The sequence below is a fragment of the Idiotropiscis lumnitzeri genome, chromosome 4 (genome assembly GCF_059441095.1).
Source record: "Idiotropiscis lumnitzeri isolate Australia: NSW breed Sydney's pygmy pipehorse chromosome 4, RoL_Ilum_1.0, whole genome shotgun sequence".
Taxonomy (NCBI): domain Eukaryota; kingdom Metazoa; phylum Chordata; class Actinopteri; order Syngnathiformes; family Syngnathidae; genus Idiotropiscis; species Idiotropiscis lumnitzeri.
In genome coordinates, this window is record NC_142394.1 from 3155257 (window position 1) to 3177736 (window position 22480).

Here is a 22480-nt window from a genome sequence, read left to right on the forward strand (position 1 = left end):
ATGCTCGAGATTGCAGATGGCACTCAAAAGCTGTCATTTGTCTTGACGTCTCGGATTGCTTTTACTCTTTAATGGGCACATTACCCATAAAAGCGCAATTTACTGCATCTCGTAGATGTTCTTTATATGGCAGAGGTTGCTCATCGTCTTACTAATTTTTGTGTATTTTTCAAATTTTATTTGGATTACAATGAAAGTGGGACAATTGCCTTATTTCAAAGCAGAACGTAGTTTCATGAATTACATTTAGAACGTACTGAACGTTTTGTGACGTACAGTCACGCCCACTTTCCGTCACTGCGTTGTTGACCTCCGGAATTGCAACAAAAAACTGTTATCTTTTCTTTAAAAATACAAAATCGATGTTCACTTTCCCTCTAAGCCCAAGGAGTGTTATGTAGTCATAAAACAAAACTTTCTGCAATAATCTCAATTGTCTAGAATAACCAAATCAGTCCAATATGTCGTTTTTGTTTTTTTTCAGTCCAATATGTCGTACTACAGCAAATGATAATCGAGTGACGTCATATACTGCATTACAAAACAGAAAAAAAAATCATCTGGTGTAAAATGGTTTAATTTGGTCTAAAAGTCTTCTACATGTCGACTACAGTAGCAATGTTTAGAACGTGGGCTACACATCATAGTTAATAGTGACTACTTGTTTGTTTGACATTTTATTGTCATGGCTAATTAATGGCAGCATTTATGCGCTACTTTTGATCAAATTTACATAGACTAGAAATAATTTCCACAATGAATACAATTCACTTGTTCTGCTTGAATCTCTTTGCAATAACGCTAATGACACAACACAACAAATAACACACACCATTAAATCATTTCAATCAACGATTTAATGTTGTAGATAAGCAACATAGCTGTGTAAATCAAAATAGGAATAATGCAAAATTTCTCAAAGGACTTGTTTTTTTATACATATATTTGCATATAGTGTTTCAGTAACAACCCAATTCTTACTTACAGAAAATCAAAAGTAGAAAAAAAAACGCATAAAACAAACTAATGAAATAAAACAACAGGTTTTGGTCATTGTAATGCTCCAGACTTCAATAAAAGGCTACAATGTATCAGTGTGCATGACCTCTTTTGAGGCCCCCAAGGCTGTAGGATCCACATCCTTATACTCTGGCGTATGAATTATTAATAACATCATTGGCAAGTCTAACCCCCCCCCCCCCCACACCCAAAAAAAAAAAAAAAAAAAAAATTCAGGCACCCAAGATTGATGACATATTACAGTTACAAGGGTCAGGAGGCACTTGGTCCATCCAGCGAGGAGCAGTGCTTTGTATGTCCACCCAACAGATCAGCACCACAGTTAGTCCTCTCACTCATGTCTCTCAACACCTGACTTGTCCTCAGGGAAATACACGCACACACACTAGCTGACAAATACTGCAAGTGAGCTGTGAAAATAAGAAGTTAAACACAAATGTGATGCAATCGGCAAACAGTCTGCACCAACAGAATTACACAAGAGAGGAAGTAAAGATATTTGAGGGGCAAACAAACAGTGGAAGTGAACCAATTAAGACGACTGCCTTTGTGTACTGACAGTTTACTTGGCTTGAGGCACGAGTACAAACATACATTCTTTGTACATGGTGTGGTGTCTGCCTTCAACACTGCATGGTCACGTTGTCTTATTTATGGAGGTTAACTGAAGAGAAAAGGCAAAGGTCTTGCAGGCACTCTGGGTTGTACTTGGGAGAAAAAAAAAGAACATTTCCCAAGTACTGATTATCGTCTTCAAAAGCAAAGTGATTCTACTCTTCTTTAGAAGTAATTTATATATGTACACCAACACAGAGAGCCATAATATTGTACCAACAAGAAAGGACTGTCTGGCTATGGAAAACAGCTTTTTGCATGTGACGAGAAGGTAAAAATGAGCTCTTAATCTGTCTTTAGTGTGGATGACAATTGTTGACATTGTTACAACGCAACTCAGTCACCGCAAATGAAAGTTCTTTCTTGCTTAGAAGAAAGCGATGTAGATTTCTATTTACAGGCTAAAGGAAGACGGGACAAAGTGAGAGGTAACTTGATATATTAGAAAGTTAAAATGGCTGACCATGTTCTCCAAACGCATCATTCAACAGGAGGCATCTCAAAACGTGATGCATCTACCGATATATATGTATTTACATTTTTGCTATTCTGCTGATTCTGTTTGATTGAGGTTATAAAAGCAAACATCTGCCATTCATGACCAGCAAGGCACACAATTTACAGCCGCTGTCTGAAGACGGCACGGATCATTGGTTCATACGCACACATGCACACACACACATCCATTTAGATCCATTTCACTACACAGCATTGTTTGTTTAAAATAAAGAGATCGCAGGGTGTTGGTATTTTGAGAGTTGACATTATTCAAGTACTCTTTGTTTGAAGCTCAGAACAATCCTTCACCAATGACCCCTCGGCTCTTCTCTGCTCTTCTTCATCACTTCCCAAAGTTACCAAAGTCAGCAAAGGTGTCATGTTTGGACTGTTGAACCGCTCCCGGGTTCATCCCCATTCCCATGGCACCGGGCATCACCATTGTCACCCCTCCCATGTGGATGCCCATCCCCATCCCCATCATGCCCTGGTTGGAACCCATTGACATCCCCATCATTGCCTGGTTGGGGGGCATCCCCATGGCCATCATACCAGGGTTGGGCACCATTCCCATTCCCATTCCAGCGCTGGGGTGCATCATAGCATTGACAGGCGGTCTGACTGCTGAGGGTCCAAGGCTCATTGTAGAAAACCCTTGTGACAGCATGCTGGCACTGGCCTGGCTGCCTGCAATGCAAGGTAGTCAACAAGTTATTTTAACAGCACTTTTTCAGGGCATGCACTTGAAGTAAAAATAATTTTGTTCATAAACACATATTGATGAACGGAGGTATCCAAGTAGTTATTGTTGGTGATGAATCAGTCAACGAGACTCAATCATGGCCGCCAAGTTAATTTGCTAGGCATTGTTGATGTAGCATCATTACCGCAACGTCGAAGTGTCGATGGCTAACGTGTGGTGCAATTTACTTGAGTTCTTGCAGCTCAGCGCTGCCTCACGTCATCAATAAACCAGACATCAATGAGCACACTTTGATGGCTCAGTCCAGGGCCATAGATAGTCATTTCGATGCCCGAGGAAAAGATAGTCAGAGCCGCCCCACCCACTACTTCTAGTCATTTTTTTTAGAAAATGTGAGTTATGTAATATATGCCACTTTGACCTGCTTTAAAAATCTCTTCCAATGACCAGACATCTTAAGTTATCTTATTAATAGTGACCACAAGAAACATTGAATATTGTTGAGTATCACCGAATCTAAAGAGTGTGAATTGGAGAAATTTTGCATATTTCCTGGGAAGTCCTTAATAGTTTTTGTCCAACAAGTGAAGCAGCTCAACTCTTTTACAGTAATTTGTAATTACATTCTGCAACATTTCTATCCTTACATATTGATGATGAATAGTGTCTCTTCGGCCAAGCTTCACTTTCTATCTGTTTTGTATTATAAAATGGCAAATATTGAAGCCATAATTTATTAAACTGATTATTAAAAAAAATTGCTTGATTGGATTTCTGGACAATTCAAGTACATTTGGGTTGAGTCATGACATAAAATGTGGCATAAAATCCTTAAATCTTAAAGGTCCAGTGTGTTGTGTGTTTTTTTTTTTTTAAAGTTGATTCATTTAAAAAAAAAAGAAATTCAATATGTGAATCCCCTTTTTTTTTGCACATTAACATAGCTTTAAGAAAAAAGACAACAACAATAAAAACAACCGTAGCTTCCGCAATCGCTATTTATATTACATGCGTAGCGCCTCATTGTACAGGACGCCAACATGTCTCACCGCCATCTTTCTGCGATGTAGACTCAAAGAAGACAAATTTGCTGAATCAATGACTACATCGTAACAAATGCAGTGCACTTGAGGTAATACTAGAAGTTGTTTGTGATATTTTGCTTGCATCCCTGCTGAAGAATTTGGTGGTAAGCTTGCGAAGTGTGATCTCTCTTCTGTACCGTAGTGCGCGTGCTTCAAACAGCACACACTTCGAACTTAGGTCGTTGGATTCTATTAGTTTGCCACTAAATTCGACACACTACGCCTTTAACGAATTCTTCCAAACATGGGCTCATTTTATCCGTGTCACAAATCTCTATTCAATGGTATGCTAAACTTTGATAAATCGGTGGTTTGAATTTTTTTGTAACATACCAATATCGTGTAACTTACTATGACCTCAGGTTTTGGACAGGTGTGATACTGGCTTGGCCGATGTTGAATGTCTGATGTTGCTCACCGTTGTCCAAGGAAGACTTACGGAGTTTGTGTGAATGCTCAGATTTATGTAAAGTTAGAGGAAATTTTGTCATGTCTTGACAACTGATTGGTTAAATTCAAATACAAACTTCCTTTTCCAATTGTTTGCTAGTTAAGCCTCTTTCACACTGGTAAATGTAGCAGTCATTTTTTTCAGCTGTTTCGCAGCTTGCTATCCAGTGTGTACTGAACCGCTGCGGGATTGCTGGGGTTTCCCAATCCAGGAATTTGCCAGCTTCCAACGAGTAAAAGAGGCAGAATGACGGCAGTTCTTTAATACCCAAGACTTGCTGTCCATGCCTCTTCAGACTAACGGTCGTTACACATCTGCTCTTAATTTGGAAAGCCACAGCTACTAAGAAATACGTGAGGACAGTTGGTGATGGATTTAACTACTCTTTGTCATTAGCACTGAGAATAAGTGTTTTGCTGAGAGCAGTGGCGAAATATTTTTACATGTGTATTACTCTTAAAAATGTTGAAATGTCATTTTTGTGTCTCTCTATTGCTGGAAGGGATAAGAGGTTTCACTGTTGATGAAATCAAATTAATCCCAAGCCTGGCTGTTTGCTGCCACATTCATGAGGACAACATTGCCAAAAGATTGCCAGATTGACAAAATTCTTAATGATCTGAATGATTGATTATTTATGAGCATTTTCCTAGTTAGCCTACTTGTGAGTGTTCAAGCCTTTCATGTTGAATTTGAACCAAGTGGTTCCAGGAACAAATTAATTCCTTGTTGAATGCAATCACATACTACACTGTATGATAGACGGGATGCTTTAAAAGCAGCTGGGTCACAGAGTTAAAATTTATGTCGACGTCTTTCTGTTACCTTGTTGAAGTGTGTTGAGGGTGGGTTGACTCTGCTTGGGCGCCTGCATGCCGGGACCCAGCGAGTCGAGGCTGATGTTCACCGAGTGGTCTGACCACGTGGAAGGGAGCGACGCTTTGGCTGCAGCACCCTGAGAAACGACTCCCTGCTGAGCAGTCTGCGGTTGGAGAGGCGCCCCAATGTTCTGTAGGGGCTGGCAAAGGCATAAATAAAAATGGAGTGCAGTCTTAACCACCTTTGTAATAAATAAATAAAAATTAGGTTTTTACATCACCAAAGAAATCTTGATTTTGACACTACATAAGCAACAGTATTAAAATTATACAAGTCTTGAGGTCATTTTCTTTGTCCTTGACAGAGAAAAGAACATTTATATTAAGTGAGAGAAATAATGTGTGCTAAAATGGTACCCGATTTTCACGGCCAAAAGACGCGCTGTATGAAAGTGTGCAGCACAGTAGAGGGTGCTATTTCTGTAATTTAACACTTACACTGGGCATGCCGTACTATGAGGCGCATGTTAGCTAGCGCATGCAAGCTCGCACGTGCTAGTTCTCATGTAGAGCAAGGCATCTTTGTCAATTGAAGCACCTCAGCTACAGGAAGAACTCTAATGACAATACAGCTGATCAGTAACGTCAGGGGAGGGATGTCACTGCTCACCACACTCCTTAGGGGCACAGTTTTAAATCAGAACCAAAAATATCTCTGACCACCATACAAGCAAACAATGACACAAATAAGTAAAATTAACACAAAACATGCATCTCTCATGCGAGTCATATCCCAAAAAGAAATAAAAATAACACAAAAAGAATACAGCAATGGATTCTGTGAGCCAATCACCCTGAGCGAAACCACATGGCTGTTTAGCAAGATGTGAGTGGTGTGCTTTGGGCAGTGATTATTTTGTTTTTCTTTTGTTTGTTGTTGTACTTTTGCTTTTGTCTGTTGTCTAAGCTCTTTTGTCTAAGTCTGTTGTGATGTTTCTTGCTTGCAATAACATGACATAAGACAGACTATGACATCGTGGACAGCTGACCTTTTGACCAGCTTTCTCCTGCACCATCACCAAAAAACATATTCACATAATCTATTTGTCACAGTCAATTCATAGCATAGTAGACTAAGACTTTGACCAGCAGGGTATGTTAACAAGCACTCTGAATGCCCTAAGGGAATCAGGCCCGATGGTCCATCAAATTGCACGTGTATAGTTCTATGGGTCTCAGTCTATTCAAAAGGCGCGTCGCATTGTAAGGCATCTCGTTTGTTTTGGGGAATGTTTGGGACTTTAAAGTGTGCCTTATGGTCGTGAAAATACCGTAATATCCACTACGGCACAAAAGGATGATGAAGAGCTGTAGGCCCAAGTTCTGATCTCAATTATTTTAAAGGAAAGGTGGAATCTAAACACGATATCCTAATTAATATTGCATTTACAAAATATGAATTCAATCCACCAGTTCTTGTACATCGCGGGTAGTGGCCATTTTGCCACTTGCTGTCGACGGAAAACAACATCACAGTAGCACTGTTTTCTGTTTGGTCAGGTGACGTTCATGTGTGATAACCGGTCACTAACTGAGCCCAGAGTAACTGTGATGCCACCTGAGGGATTGAAAGTCACCGCCGTTCAATGTTGGTTTTCGGCCTTATATGCAGTGAACCTTTTGATGAAATTATGGACTGTAGATGATGAAATCCCTACATTCCTTGAAATTGTACATTGAGGAACATGGTCCTCCTGTTGACCTATTTTCTCACGCAGTTCACAGAAGTGAACCTCATCCCATCTTTGCTTATGAATGACAAGGACGCTCCAAAAACAAGTTTATCTGTTTGAGCATTACATATAATGACTTTTAAGTGTATTCAAATACTTATAGGTTAAACATCTTTTATCATTGCGTTTAACACAACGTTCCGACTTCATTGGAATTGGGATTCGCCTCTATTTTTGCCTCACTGAGAATTAGCTGTTTTACTGGGGGAGACCCTGTACCATTCAGAGCCGCTACTTACATTTGGCTATAGTTCCTAGGGCATGAGAGCAGAATTAAGGCATAGCAAAAAAAAACGAGTATCTAGTTGATCCCAAACATCCCAAAGCCTGATGAGGAAAACAAGCCCTCATAGAGACAAAATCAAAGTGTTTTTTCACTCGTGGGAGCAGCATTTCTTCACTAAGCCGCCTAATTATACTTATCAACTTGTGCACGGGATCTGATGCTGCAGCTGCACACTGCAGCTATGTTTACGTATTGTCTTTGGAATAACAACTTTAGTGGAACTATGACTTAAAAAAAAATATTAAAATTCAAATTTGACATAATTGCAATAAAAGGTTTAAAAATAATAATAAATAGTGCATCTCCCATGACATCGAAGAAAGGTCTTGTGCGTGGTGTTTTTGTAGTATCACTTCCAATATTAATATTTAAAAAGTAGCAGGGGTGTGAATGTTTTTTTTTCTAAATATATTAATGTATTTACTGTAATTTCAAGTCATGAATACATTTACTGACTCCCTATTTACTTCCTTGTAAGTAACACTACATGTAATAATCACCTTTGATCATGTGACTGTGTTGAAGTAATTATGTCTTTTGTTTCTTCACTGTCATGTTCTCTTGATCATGATCTGTCTTTTGTTTCTGGAGTTGGAAAAAAAAAACACCTATTGGCAAGATGATGAGTCTCCAGAGGCAACATTGTTTTAGCAGTTTCGACAGCAGATGTCACAAAAGGCCATGTCTCCTGTCCTAATACTTAATGCAGAATAGCAGTTATCTCTGCTTAGTTTTTGGCAATAGCTAATTTAAATGAACAATGCCAAACTCCCCAAAGAAGTGAGTGAAAAGGTTTTCTCCTTCAAACTTACCACCCAGTTAATATGTTGTATGCCATGTTTTATCACGTCAAACCTTTGAGTATCCTTTAGCTTATTTCATTTTGTCAAGTTTTAGTTTTTTTTTAAATGAAAAAAAAAACATTCACCAAAGGCTTTACCTTCATGAGATTATCGCTAAAAGACTGTTTATCAGGTTATATATCTATTATAGAACAAATGTTATGGAGTGATGCTCTCGTAGTAGTAGTAGTAAGTATTTTTGATTGAGTAATTTCTATATCGCATGCCCTCTCGACATTTTGAATCGTACACATCAGTCAAGCAACATTAACTGATCATATCAGCACTCCAAATCTGTCAAAAGCAATTCCTCCAAAAATGTCAGCAAGAAACGGATGTCATGTAATACTAAGCATATTGATAAATTATTAAGAATGGATGCATTGGCGTATGAGTGCAACCATGCATACCTGTGACCTCGACTGAGGCAGGCCTGTGGTGTTCATGCTCTGTGTACTATTCATGCTGAAGTTGAGGCTCTGAGACGAAGAAAATGTCTGAGTTGGCCCCATCAAGTCAAATAGATCTGCTGAGGACGATGTGGCGCCCGCAGCGGTGACTGGGGCAGGGGTAGGAGCAGGACCGGCTCTCATGGCTGCAAAAAGGTCATTTCCACTGGTGTCTACAGGCTGAGCAGAAGCTGGCATCTGGCCACCAGGGAATGCATTCCACTCTCCAAAGTCTGCATTGTTGCTGGGTACTGGTGCGGCTGCAGGATGAAAGTGCAACAAAAAAGCCATTTGTGCGACGGTTGCGGTGATATTGATATAAATGGAGTATAGATAACTACGCCATTCTGCAAACAAATCAGACCTGGAAGTGCAAATCAACAGTTGAGTCTAAGTCTTCTCAGTCCATTTTTATGGTTGGTTTTCTCAGTGATAACTGATGCCACATTTTAAAATTTAATTGAATTGATTCTGCTTGTTGTCTCTCTGTCTCAACTTCCTCTCCAACCCCATCCACCCACACCCCGTCTTCCTCTTTCCCTGTCTCCTTGTCATCCATAACCGGAGCTGATGTGTGTCTGTTCTTGTTATGCAGAGCAGGTAGCATGCGCCATATGGCCAGCTTTCCTTCTGAATATTCTAGTAGAATGCTGGAGTAGCTACAATGCCACAACGCACACTTAAAAGAAAGTCTTGAATCCTACCAGATCCCGCGGAAAGGCCGGCAGAAGCGGCAGGTGAAGAGAAGTCGGCAAATCCACTCATCAAGTCTGCAACGAGAAAAAGTCAAAGATGTCCATGTGAGAGAAGAGCTCCAGGTGCTCAGCTGACAGTTAGCATTCCTTCAGTGTGTTCAGGAGTGTTAGGCAAAGAGGAGGGGTGGTGACATCTGTTCGGTCCTCCCGCCCTCTTCACTCACCAGGGACTACGCCAAAAAACATCTGGTGCACTTAGTTCCTATACATTAGCTCTCTCCTCCAACTGTCCCCAAAATATGACGCTAGCACCAGCAGCTGCATATTGTGACAAGTGCACAACTGTCGGTTTGAAGCGAACTAGCTTGACAGCTATCTTGTTAGACCATCAGCTCGGCATTTCCTATGGCCTGGAAAAGCCAGGTGCACAGACTCAACAAATCAACGTCACTGTACGGACTGGATTGATTTTGCTGCAGTGTGCGCGCAAAAAAATAAACAGACACACTGCATGTTTCAGATTCAAAATCTTAAGTTACATCAGACTGCAGTATTCATTCACGCAATGGGTAGGTAGGTAGGTTGATGAAGATGTTTCGTTAAGATGCAGTGAAGCTTTGCTTATTCTGATGGAAACGGAAGTGGTTGTAAATCTGATCTTTTACACTGTGAGGTTTTCAGGTTCAATTTTTGAACAGCCACCGGTAGGTGCATGAGTCTTTCAAATCGGAAGGTGGGTGTTGGGGCTCTGTTTAACTAGCTAGCACATTTTTTGCTGGTCCAAGCACAAAGTTTGGTTAAATCAGGAATGCAATGTGGCTGACAACAGCTATTATTTGGAACACACCCACTATAAAAAGCATGTACATTTTTTTTATGGAGGGAGCAGTTGATGAGAACTTCAACAGACACAACTAGCTATACTAACACTGATATTACATCCTCTAAAGCCCAGTTTAAAAAATGGCATTAAGTAACTCAAAATTATACCAGTGGAAGGAGGTTGTGAAGGTGTTGAGTCCACCATTAGAAGGTCAACAAGTCCACTACTTGAAGGCTGGATTGCGGCTGATTGTGGCTGTAATAGAGAATACAGATAGGTCAGAAAGCGAGGATATTGTCCCTGTCCTGTGAAAAACACGCATCCAATTTAGTGATTTTTTTGAAAAGTTTTATTCATAGAACGTCTATAACGCAGAAGCCCCATTAATGTGAAAAATAAATGGACGTGTTTTTCACAGAACAGCAACAACTTACAGCCACCTGAAGTTTATCTTAAGTGTATTAACACACAACCTGTTTGGTGGTATCGTTAGGGCTCTTGTCTCCTGTGTACTGGGCCGCCGCCCCCAAGTCCACTTTCTTAGATGGGACGCCGCCTCTCTTGCGGGTGGCTGTAGTCTCTGTTGCTTGGACTATTTGTACACTCTTGGTGGTAACAGTCTCTTCTTCGTCTTTGAACTCTTTGCCCGATTTGCCATTCTGCGACGAGCGACCTCGCTCCTCCTCATTGTCACTGGTCAAGGGGAAATGATCAAATTACAGAAAGCCCATGCATAATGCTCTTTGCTTGAGATACCTTGATATTTTGAATAATTGTGCCCGTATAAAAGTGATCACATACAAATCTTAGGGATGAGAGAAAATATGGATTTTGTGCTAAGGTATTTGTTCTTGGCCAAGCGTCTGCTGAATGCGCACAGTAATTGACGTAAATCAGCAGCTTGGTGACAAAGTGCAAGTGAAAGCACAGTTGATGCTTTTACAGTTTCGAGCCTGGTGCTTGAGCGCAAGAAGAAACTAGCAAGTACCTAGCTCATCCCCTGGTATTCTTGGTATTGCATAGCTGAACTTTTCTTGTCACACCGCATTAGAGGGAGGCAGAGTGAGCAGGGGCTCATTTGCACGAGACATGATCACCCCATCAAAGAAGCTGATTTCAACAGGGCTTTGCAAAGATGGGTGAAAAGTGTACCCTCATTCCTGATCCTTGGGGTAGTTTGACGAAAGCATGTCAGTTTTGCTCTTAAACAACACTTGGGAAGTGTTTACATTTGGGGAAAATTGCACAAGCTATCTCCTTTGAAAATCTTACAAAATTTAATGTGAATGATTGAAAAAAAACAAAAAAGTCCCTTCATTCTTCATTGCCAGCGTTTTCCTTTTGCAGTTTGACTTGTACATTCTCATCAGGAGTTAACAACCATTGAATGAAGCTTCAATGAGGTCAAATTCTTATCACTCACAAAACATCAGTTGCAGAGGGGCTGAATAGACAAATATAACAATTGCCGTTATTTTGTAGTATTTTACATACTATTAGGCATTCATTGATAATTCTATTGGGTTTTAACTCACCAATGTTGGTGTGGTTTTTATTTACAGATAAAAAAAAAATTAAAACCACTTATCGTGACTACATTTTTACAACAATTTTAAAAAGTAATTTAGCACCTAAATTTGCCCAAATAAAGTTACAAATTGATTCACGAACAAAAATAGGACACATCATTTGTTCATAAGACGTGGATTAAATAAATTCATTTATTTGATACTTGTATGCTGAATGTGTTATTTCTAAATCATAAGTGACTTGTTGTGGTGACACCTGATAGGACGAGCCAAAGGTCGCAATAACTTCAATAGACATGATGTAGCTATCTCCTTCTAAAGAAATGCATGATCCTCCCCAAAACAAAAAAAAAAACAAGCCTAGTAGCCACACATCCAAGACGATGACTAGCCACACCAGTCTAAATATAGCCCCAAAAAATAAAGAATAAAACATTAAAAATAACATAACGGTTGGCAAAACGACATTGCGCCTACAACTTTAATTTCCATCTCATTTATCTTCAATTTCTGGTGTATATTTTCCAAGTGGTGATGTATGTTATTGCTCAAAATGGTCAGCCATTTAATGCACTCTATATGTTACGAACTAAACTATCTTTCAAAAAAGTAATACACCTCATTCCCAGGGTCATGTACACTATTGCGGAAAATTAAATTCATAGAAGGAATAATAATAATGTTAATAAGAAATTAGAGACAACAGATATTTGATAATTGTTGATCTTTGGGACACTACCACTCACTCCCCTTACCTGAATCGGTCTGGTGAGTCGTCTCTGTCCTTCTTCCTAAACTTGTTGATGGTATCGTCAATAGTGCTTCCAATCTTGTCACTGATCTCTCCCAACTTATCACTAAAAGGGAACTGTCCTTTGTTACTCTCCCAGTCATCATCCCACCGGTTCCGGCTTTCACTGGAGTCGTACCTGTCTCCCGCTGGAGGAAATCACAGCAGGAGGTTCACCTCAAATATTTTTTTTTTTTTTTGTAAAAGGGACATAGATTAGGTTAGATTTTCGGAACAATGGACTTACAGTAACCTCTGTAACCTCTACTGTCGGAAGACACACCAACATATTTATCTTTGTTTTTCTTGGCTTTTTTCCGCTCTTCCCTCAGCCTTTCATCATCCTGGACAAAGTCCACCATATCCTTCACCTTCTGGCGCACATTCACTCCTTGGTCCTTCCCATGCTCATCTAGGAACAGTAAATATAGGGAACATTACAACATGGACTGATTAAAAAAAAGTGTTACTTTTAAATTAGGATTAGCATACACTGATAGATTTATATATAACCATTACTGAGCAGAAAATGGATGCTCTTGCTTGCTGCACCTTAAATACACACATGGCTAAAAATAATGAAAGCAGCTTTAGGGGAGTGTGTGAGCGCGTGTGCGGGGGTGTGTGTGTGTGTGTGTGTGTGTGTGTGTGTGGAATAAGCAAAGCTTTCATCATAGCTCACACTAAAGCTTTTGTTAATTAACATTCTGTTCAAAGAAAGCCTCTCATTATCAAAGCAGAACTTAAGAATTAAAGTGACAATGAGTTGCAGTGGCTTCACATGCTGGCATATGCACCCCTCTCCCAAACTGCCAAAGAAATCTTGAGTAAATTAGAAGAAGAGGGGAAAAACCCTTACCAACAAAGTGGTAGCTTTCTAATGATCTCAGGTCGTAGAGATGTTCTCTGGCACTTGTGACAACCCGCTCTGATCCATTCCTGATTAGATGAGCAAGCAGCAGTAGGGACTGCAACACAGGACATAATACTATGAGTATTAATTTTGTACACACATATAGGTTAGATTTGTTAAATGAATAGTAAAATAATCTTAGGTGCGTTATCAAAAGGGTCTCTCAAATGTGACCATGTGTCTTTGTCCTTGTTTTACATATTGTATCTATGCAAAGAGTTTGTTTTACATGGCCAACAGACCTTGTAGACTCTCCTCCAGTTCTTTTTGTTATCTCTCAGCATTCGGGTCCACAGCATGTTCATCACCTCGGGAAACTGCTCATACATGAAGGTTGCTCTGAACATTGACACAATTACAGAAACAAGAAACAGGTAAGGTATTCATCTAAAATACATCACAGCCAACATTTTATTGGCATGTCTTGTAAAATTGTTCGTGGGCAAATGTTGAGTTCACTCAAATGATCTCATGTAAGATTCTTGCAAAAAAAGGATCAATAATAGTCATATAAATTACGGCCCGAGAGCTATGGATTACTTTTACGCCCATACCGATATTTGACAAAAATAAATATAGATTCTCGGTGAATCAATTCACGAAAAATATATAATCCATAAAGGACATTGGACGATTGGTTACTATGCCCGCCTTACAGTGCAGAGGTCAGGGTTAGATTCAAGACTACGGCCTTCCTGTGTGCCGTTTGCATGTTCTCCTGTGCCTAGATGTGTTTTCTCCCACATTCCAAATACATACATGGTAGGTTAATTGGATGCTCTACATTGTCCTAAGGTGTGATTGTGAGTGTGAATGGTTATTTGCCTATGTATGCCCTGCGATTGGCTGGAAACATATTCAGGGTGTACCCCGCCAACTGCCTGAAGACAGCTGGGATAGGCTCCAGCATGCCCACAACCCTCGTGATGAGATAAGCGTTGGATAACGGATGGATGAATAATAATTACATGAAAGGCAATTTCGTAATATATTTTCTCTGTTTCCTCATAACATATATTTTGTATAGACTACACAATAAAAGAATTTAAAAAACAATCAATAAAATGGAAAAAACATATCCAGTGGTCAGAAGCGGTGTCAAACAACATTATACACCTTTTCATGGGATAGTGTCAAGAGCAAATAATTAAATTGAATACAACAGTGATTCAAGTAACATTCACCAGAGTTTTAGCAACACAAATTGTCATCTTGTTAAAGGCACGGAATTATTCAATTGCGGCATCTCAATCTTTTAACCTCTTGCTCATTTTTCAACTGATTTTCATGAATGTTACTGTTTTGGACAACAGCAGTGTGTACTATCAAGCCCACGAACATGGACAACACTTTGCTCATGTGTCCGATAATTTGTATCAGATTGGATTCCGATATCAGCCAAAAAAACAGTATCAGATTTTATTAGACGACATCCAAAATGTCCGAGATTAGCACTAATAGACAAGCAGTCCATTCGGGAATCCGCACCTGTTGTTCTAATTACTTGCTAATTTACATGACGGCATATGGAAAGAGCTTTGTTACAGCTCCAGCTGTTGTGAAATGCGCTATATAAATAAAATTGTATTGTATTGTATTCTTGTATCCAGCAGCGTTGAGAGCGAGCGTGATTAGCCCATGTGATTAAAACAACCACTTCGGTACAGGAGCTAGTGAAGACGGTCTGGGAGTCACCATATTCATTGAAAAATATAGATATAAGTTTGTGGTTAAAAAACATAAAAATCATGCGCCCACTCGCTGCTCTCATTAACTTGAATGAGATTTGTAACGCAGGCTCGCCTCGGTGGTCAGCCACCACGATGGGTCGTGGGCCCGGATGGAGGCTTGAGGGCGGCTGGCGATCCGAGGGTTCAGATGAAGAAGCGTGAGGATGCATTTACACTACATTGCGTAGGGCACCATCGTACATGGGGCGCGCCATTTCGTCAGTGGGGACACTTTGCAATCCAAAAGTAATTAAATGTATTCAAGTTACATGAATATTACGGCACTTTGATTACATTACTGTGAACTAGGTAACTAGTAACTTTATGTATGCATCCATTTAATAGTAAGATGCACCCCATGTTTGGAATAAATGGGGTAAATATATTCTCATACCAACTGTTGCTGACTACTGTTGTTTGGGTTAATAGTATAAAGCAGAGGTATTCAATTAAAAGTCACAGAGGTCCACGACGAAAATTTCTTCCAATTAAAAGGTCCGAACCAAAGTCCAACTTCCCTTAATGTCTAGCCTATGTTCACATTTTTATATAGTTTCAATATTTAGTCATTTTCAACAGAGCGCACTTATATACTAAATATTTAGCAATGTTCCCATTAAACATCTTTGCCAGTCAAACAAATATAAGGTGTTTATTTCACATTCAAGAAAATGTGGCTCCAGAAATTTAAGGGTGCCGCTTCCAGAAAAAAAACTGTAAAATATCTCCTGCAGAAATATATTAAGTGCTAAGCACTGAGTTAACATCTTTTACCTTTTTTTTTTTTTTAAATCAAAGAGTTATCAGCCTAAAAAAAACGGAAAGCCTAATTATCCAAGTAAAACAGGTCAACATGTTCAGTACACAATCAATAAAAATGGCTGTCCTCATGAAAAACTAATTCAAAATGAGCTTTGACACCACTTTTTTTTTTAAATATTTTTTTTAACTTCTCTTAATGAGAAAAATGAGTTTGTGACTGCCCTGCCAGTGACTTAAATCTGGGTTGGAACGGAGTCAGGGCCATTGGGATTTGGTAGATTATTTCACACATCTGGGCTTTGTGTTTTCCTTTAAATAATGTTTGTGCAACCGCATTTAAGCACTCCTTCACAACTTCCCCATCACTGAATGTTTTTTTATGTTTCCCCAAAATCCATGATACTTTTAGTGAACATTCGTTTGCATGCCACTGGGATGTAAACGAAAATGTAAAAAGTTCGATGTTTTTACGTGCGCTCACCTCAAACGTCAGCGGATAACTGTGCACAAAAGGGCGGTGCTTTGTTTTGTTGTGGCGCTTCGCAATGTTGCGACGGTCTCGGAGCATATGATGCACACTGGTTTTGAATTGGCTGCAGCCAGAACGAAACTAAATTTCTCCGTCCATTCATTTAAAACAAGACGCATCGACCTCGCTAACTTTTAAGCAAGGCATACTGTCAGCAGCACTCTCTTCCGGTCTGCTGCGCAATTGGCAGTGGATCGTAAACAAAAGATTTGATTGGCTCAAATCAGTGACGCCTTTTCCGTATTTACTAGAATTGCAGCGCCAACGTTTGCGAATGCGCCCTGAAAAAAAATCATCATAGATTGGCCATGGGTCCGGTCCGAATCATCCCGCGGTCCGGATCCGCCATTTGGTGATGCCTGGTATAAAGTTTCTTCTAACAATTCTGAGTGAAAAATATATTACAGCATGTATCATTCCCACTCATATCGTATCGGAGGATATCGGAATCGGACATGACTTTAGGCCACAATATCGGTATTGGATTGGAAGTGGAAAACGTATCGGGACACTCCTGATAGCTATTATACAAGTGCCAATGTTAAGCCCAATCAAGTGTCCCTTTAATACAAGAAAGGGGATGAACACTGTTTTTCTACTTTAACACACTGTATAACCACAGTGGCATGGCTGTAAAATTTATAGTATCATTGCTAATATTTCCAAACTAACGCAACATACCAAAATCTGACTTTGAATGGTCACACCTCTTGTCTCTGTCAATATATTAGAGGTGTGAGAAACGGCATGCAAGAGTAAATGGAAAATGTAACACAATTTACAATTATGCTGTTTCAAAGTAAAATGGACCAAAAATATAATGGGCACAGCAGACCCTTAACATCATGGATTGTTGTGCTAACCTTGAAATTTCACTCATTAGTTGTCCTGATGGTCCCCAGGGGTCATCATTGGTGGCCTCTCTGACTTTAGTCTCCACCTCTGAGTAGTTCATCACCACATTGGTTCTGTGAAGGAGAATAGAAAATAAATAAATGAGAGAGAGAGCGAGGGAGAGCGAGAAAAGAAAGCATACACAAGAAATGTTGCTTAAGTGAACAGTATGTTTGGTATATAATATCCAAATTACGTAGTCACTGTTTAAAATAGTACCAGAAATAGTCATTAATACCCCCACTTGTTCTTTCAGTAGGTCTGGGCAGCGGGACAAAGGGTAGAGTTCTGGATGAACCCAGCTGTTGTTATTATAATTATTATTAATAATGATAACAACATGAATTCAAACAACCAAAAGTAAATTGGCTTCAAATAAAAACACATAAAAAGTGTCAATGAAAATTGACCATACAGAGGGGCCCAACAACTGCAGCCCCTTGAGAGAGCAAGAGAGAGAGGTTTCGTTGTGACATTTTAAATAAAGTTAAAAAGTAGGTCAACAAAACACGAATTGGTTTGTCTAACTGTAAATGTAAAAACAAAAAACAGCAACACCGGTGAAGCATGCATATTGTAATTAATGATGGAGGTTCAGCCATCTGTAAAAATTCTCAGAATTGTGACAATACAAACTGACGCCACATCACGTGTTGCATTTATCCATTCGACCCCTCAGAACAACATGATGCAACTTCTGTTTCTGGTTAGAATGTGGCCTCATTGAACAGTCACAAAATGGCACCAAAATGCTGACAAAGTATGTAGAGGTTGACCCACAAAAGAATAAACGTTTTCAAAAAAAGATTGTGAGGCCATCTTCCATGATAGAGTAACCCCCACGCACTTCCATTTTGTAAACTGGCCAACATTTCAGAAAGATAGGTGACCTCAAAATGAGTTAATGGAACATCATGAGAGACATCAAAATAATGGGCCAAACTTCTAAAAATCTTAAGACATGACCTTAATTAGCCTTGACAAACTTCAAGAATGTTTTGCCGATTCGTGTTTGGGAGGCAAGTTGACAATGATAATAGTGCAAAGTTGTAGCAGCCGTTATGTGACAACTAACCTGCCAGGCACAAGCAGTTATCCTTCCATTGCATCACTCCAATCATGTCATATCAGAATCTGAATGCCCTTTGTCATTGTACTCAGTGTCCAAGATAGAGTGAATGTCAAATGGACAATGTATTGTTCTAAGGATTTGTTTTACAACAGTAAATTTCCTACTACACTCAACAATGACAATAAAGAATGTTAGAAAGTATAATGTCCAAGGTCAACTCAATTTCAGCAAGCCTTACTTTCCACTTCCTTTAGTTCATTCTCATATTCAAGGTGTGAGATTTAAATTTTTACTACTCAGCTGTTAACTTCTTTTTACACTTGAAAGAATTAAGAATTTTACTTAAACTACTGTCTGTACAGTAAAATAAATGTTTGAAACTAGTGAGTCAATTGACATTTCAAAACGTGGAGATACAAATCTAAATTCAAATCAATCAGAAGGAAACTGGTCTCACTGAAAGATTTGTGTTGGACTGCATATGTATCAAGTACAGTACTCACTACTGTTCTCATGTTTATTGTGAGAGTCAGTTAAGCACGGTTTATTATTTCTAAAGACGGAAGAATCATTATCTACAGTATTCTATAACCTAACATTTTATTACAAATAACTAATGAATTTGAAACTGAGCCTCAGCCAAAACAAGGTGGCGGCAATGTTTGGATCGAGAACATGCTCACATGTTCATGCCACCTCAGCATACGGCCTGAAAGAGCAGCATTGACTTGGTGGTAGTCAAACCGGGACACACCCTTTTCTGTGGTCGTGGAGACAGGCTGCGTCACTACGTCCAGTTGTGTGGGCTGGTAACACTTGGAAGACGGTGTTCTTTGGATGAGAAAAATAAGCCCATGGCAAACGAACAGCAACACACTGTAGTGTCACCATTACGAGTATCAATTTTATTAAACTTGTTCTATGTATATAACTCCCCGTTTATCAATGTTTCCTTGATAAAACTCTATGACAATTAATCAATTTCTTTCTGTATGTTCTACAATCAGAATGTATACTCAGGCTATTTAGGATACTGAACATCATGTATTCTGCTAAAGGGGCACTCAGAAAGGATGCGGTGATGCAATGCTTTTTCTGTTCAGTGGCGACCGTGACATTGATATTGACGATGAAGTGGAAGTTGCGTTTCTCAGAGTTCTGACCGTGATGCACTATCACATACATTTCCGTCGTGAGTCATAAGTTTGTAGATTCTCATGATCTCAAGTGTTTTAATATTCACACACCCAGCCTTCTTCCTCGACATGAATAAACTAAACAAACTAAAGTTAACCCAAGCACGCAGTCATAAACGTGTTACACAAATTACATAACATCACTGCGAATAATGCAAAAAAAAAACTTAATTCTGTGTGTTAATACTAAAAAAAGAACAAATTACACTTGCCAAAACATTTAAACACCCAAGACCGCTTTTTGAAATACTTAATTTCAACATCTTGTTTCCTCTTATACAGAAAAAAGCCCTAGTCTACAGATTTTTACCCCAAAAAGATGTACATTGATGACTTACTGTCTGTCAGGGTACTATAAGCTAAAACAATTTCTTCACACGTAAAAAGATGGTGAAGTTGCTAGTTGAGTTCAAAGCTAGTACAAATATTCACTTCTGTCTTATGCTTAGCACACACCACAACTGATATTATAAAGGACTGACATCTAGGAATCAGTGTAAAGCGGAATTATTTGCATAGGCTGGTTAAATCATTACACTTGTTAACAGCCTGAATTCATACATTGACCTAATGACCAAGAGAACATGAACATTTTGTTAGCGCAAATGATTAGAAATACGCTGCAGCACCTCTAATATAAAACAAAAACAATACAGGACAGTAAAAAAGCGTCTCTCCATCTCTCCTTCATATCATCTTATTTAGTATTCTATTTTATTTTTCGCAAGACTTCGGACTTAATGGGCCAACCTGGGACCCCGCGTACCGTATTTAGTGCCACATTATGTGGAAATACGTGGTGGCGTGACAAAATTACTTTAATCGTTGAGTACCGTCTAAGATCGTCGTGTTCGGCGTAAGACACAGACGTTCACATACTGCACATTAATACAGTGTAGCTAAAGTGAGTAAAAGTAACATAACTGCCACGCCACACAGCGAGTTTATGTATTTAAATAAGAATCTTTAAAACTAGGCGTCGAGCTTGTGTCATCGCAATGTTCTCACTAAGCTGTCAAACTAGCTTAGCTGGCTAGCCTGGTCAGTTAGCCACCTAGCCAGTACGCTAAGAAATTAGCATGTTGGCTAACTTTCTTAACTGCTCTGACCTCTCAGGAAGAAACAACAGCAACGCACTAAGTGTCATGACAATACAAGCGATCTCATATCAGCCGACACTAACGTAACACCAACATATAAATGCTATTTGAGGAAATAGTGTCTGTTCTCTGCCGTCTAATGATTAGCAACGTACAAGCTAGCTAACTTGTTCGAGCAATGTGACGTCAAAGTTTTTGATACGTGTCTCTTTCAAACAGGTAAACTCCGTACACAAACAGGGAGAAATATATTCGATATACTCACGCTTTATCAACCAGCTCCCGAACCTTCCACATGTTCAGCATCTTGGCTCTGTGAAATGAAGCTCTCCGGCTCGCTAAAACGCTTTAGTCGAGCCCAACACTAATACCGAACCTTGAAATGGGAAAAGTAAAGTGTCGTTACACCTCTGGTGCAAGACAGGAGGCGCAAACACACCACCAGGCCGACAAGAAAGGTTACTGCGGGAATTCGCTGCCGCAAATAGCTTGATGTATTATTGTAACACACATGTACAGAGCAAACCAACATACCTCACACAGCATTAAACGTATAAGGCAAAATGTGATCATAAACGCTACATTATCTAGCCGCCCTCATTATTGCGGTACTATTAAGTTTTGACGGCAAATAACTAGAGCAACAGCGAATAAACAATTCAAAATAACAATTCATTTTTTATTGTATTCAAAATAATAATAATAATAATAATAGTATATTTTTTAAATTATTGAATTCAACTCACACTCTACTGAACACGGTATTGTGCTGCGCACCGCATCACGCATACGTCATGCAGACATGCAGCGAGATGTCAGTCAAATGGCCATACAGTGGTCCACATTTTGAGTTTTAAAAAAGGAAGCACACAAGATTTACTTGAATCTGGTTCCAAAACATAACTCTTCGCAGATGAGTTACTTCCCCTCCAAATGAATGAATAGCTTAAAGATGATGCAGAGATGGCCCAATTTTCACAAACAATATCAGGTTATATCTTTTTGATCAGGAAACTGAAATTGTTTTTCATTTTATTTTTTATTAATTAATTTTGGAGAATTTAAGAAATAAGTGACAACTTGAAAAAGGCCTACTTTTATAATGAATATGGCGAATATGCATGTTTTTGAAGTCCAACTTTTCACCAAGGTACGACAACCGGTGTGGTCGTGAACCTCGCTACCCAACATTGACACATGAACGTACTTGACTGCCCTTAGATGCAAAATCTATCCACCACATGGAGCTGCGCGCTGGACAGTAAGGAGGTAATTGGAAAAAAGGTTGCGAGAGCGTCTTTTGTTTAAGCGACCTCAAGCTAATTGTTGCTCTTCGCCGCGCTGTTGTCCTTCAGTTAGCCAGGGAGGTGAGGGTCTAAAGATCCATGCCCACCTGCAGGATGATGCTACCTTCCACCACACCCTGGTTGCCTCCTGAAACTTGACACAACTTTAGCGAACCTAAATGTCCTAAATATAACCATGTCCGCTTCAGCCTGTGTAAGTGGGGGAATCGAGCGCCATGGTATTTTTGATTTTGTGGAGGTGACCACATGAGCTCACGTTTGTTGTCAATAAATCCAAACTATTGTGTAGAACGCTTTGATACTCTCACAGGTTGTAGTGGATACGAATAGTGATGTGCATTTGCATTTTGGTCGCCGTTTTAGACAACAGAACTGACAAAGCGAGCAATATTACAACACTCGCCTCACTGCTGTGGTGTAGACAGCTGAGACCAGAAAAATACAAGCCAAGCTCCAAAGGGGGCGTGCCAATTTGTCGTGAATATCCTCAAAAAAAGCCCTTAAATCACTCCAGAGTCTTTTAGGAGGGAGCTTTTTAAGTCATTTTTACATGCAAACCTATTATATAAGTGCCATTGTT

At 39.5% G+C, this 22480-nt stretch overlaps 1 protein-coding gene across 2 annotated transcripts; it reads right to left on the bottom strand.

Moving 5' to 3' along the window:
- Nucleotides 1–1913: 1913 nt before the first annotated feature.
- Nucleotides 1914–21358, bottom strand: clint1a (clathrin interactor 1a). 2 transcript variants are annotated; one of them, XM_088294623.1, is made up of 13 exons: nucleotides 21340–21358; nucleotides 20859–20969; nucleotides 17195–17299; nucleotides 13553–13649; nucleotides 13257–13365; nucleotides 12645–12809; nucleotides 12363–12546; nucleotides 10552–10771; nucleotides 10246–10333; nucleotides 9265–9330; nucleotides 8522–8820; nucleotides 5198–5390; nucleotides 1914–2820 (listed from the first exon to the last, which is right to left on the bottom strand). In XM_088294623.1, exons 2-13 carry the CDS (start codon nucleotides 20897–20899, stop codon nucleotides 2477–2479), a joined length of 1911 nt encoding a protein of 636 aa, XP_088150749.1. In that variant the 5' UTR covers nucleotides 20900–20969; nucleotides 21340–21358; the 3' UTR covers nucleotides 1914–2476. The 2 variants fall into 2 exon arrangements, with proteins under 2 accessions (XP_088150749.1, XP_088150748.1); XM_088294622.1 differs by lacking the exon at nucleotides 21340–21358 and having other exon boundaries at nucleotides 20859–21068.
- Between the last annotated feature and the right edge of the window lie 1122 nt (nucleotides 21359–22480).

Bases quoted from the DNA above. Each gene is read 5' to 3' on its own strand.
- clint1a (XM_088294623.1), bottom strand. From the start codon at position 20,899: ATGCTGAACATGTGGAAGGTTCGGGAGCTGGTTGATAAAGC. The intron at 10,772-12,362 runs GTAAGGGGAGTG...CCCCTTGACCAG, and splicing joins GACTCACCAGACCGATTCAG to TGACAATGAGGAGGAGCGAG. The intron at 8,821-9,264 runs GTAGGATTCAAG...TTCATCCTGCAG, and splicing joins CGGCCTTTCCGCGGGATCTG to CCGCACCAGTACCCAGCAAC.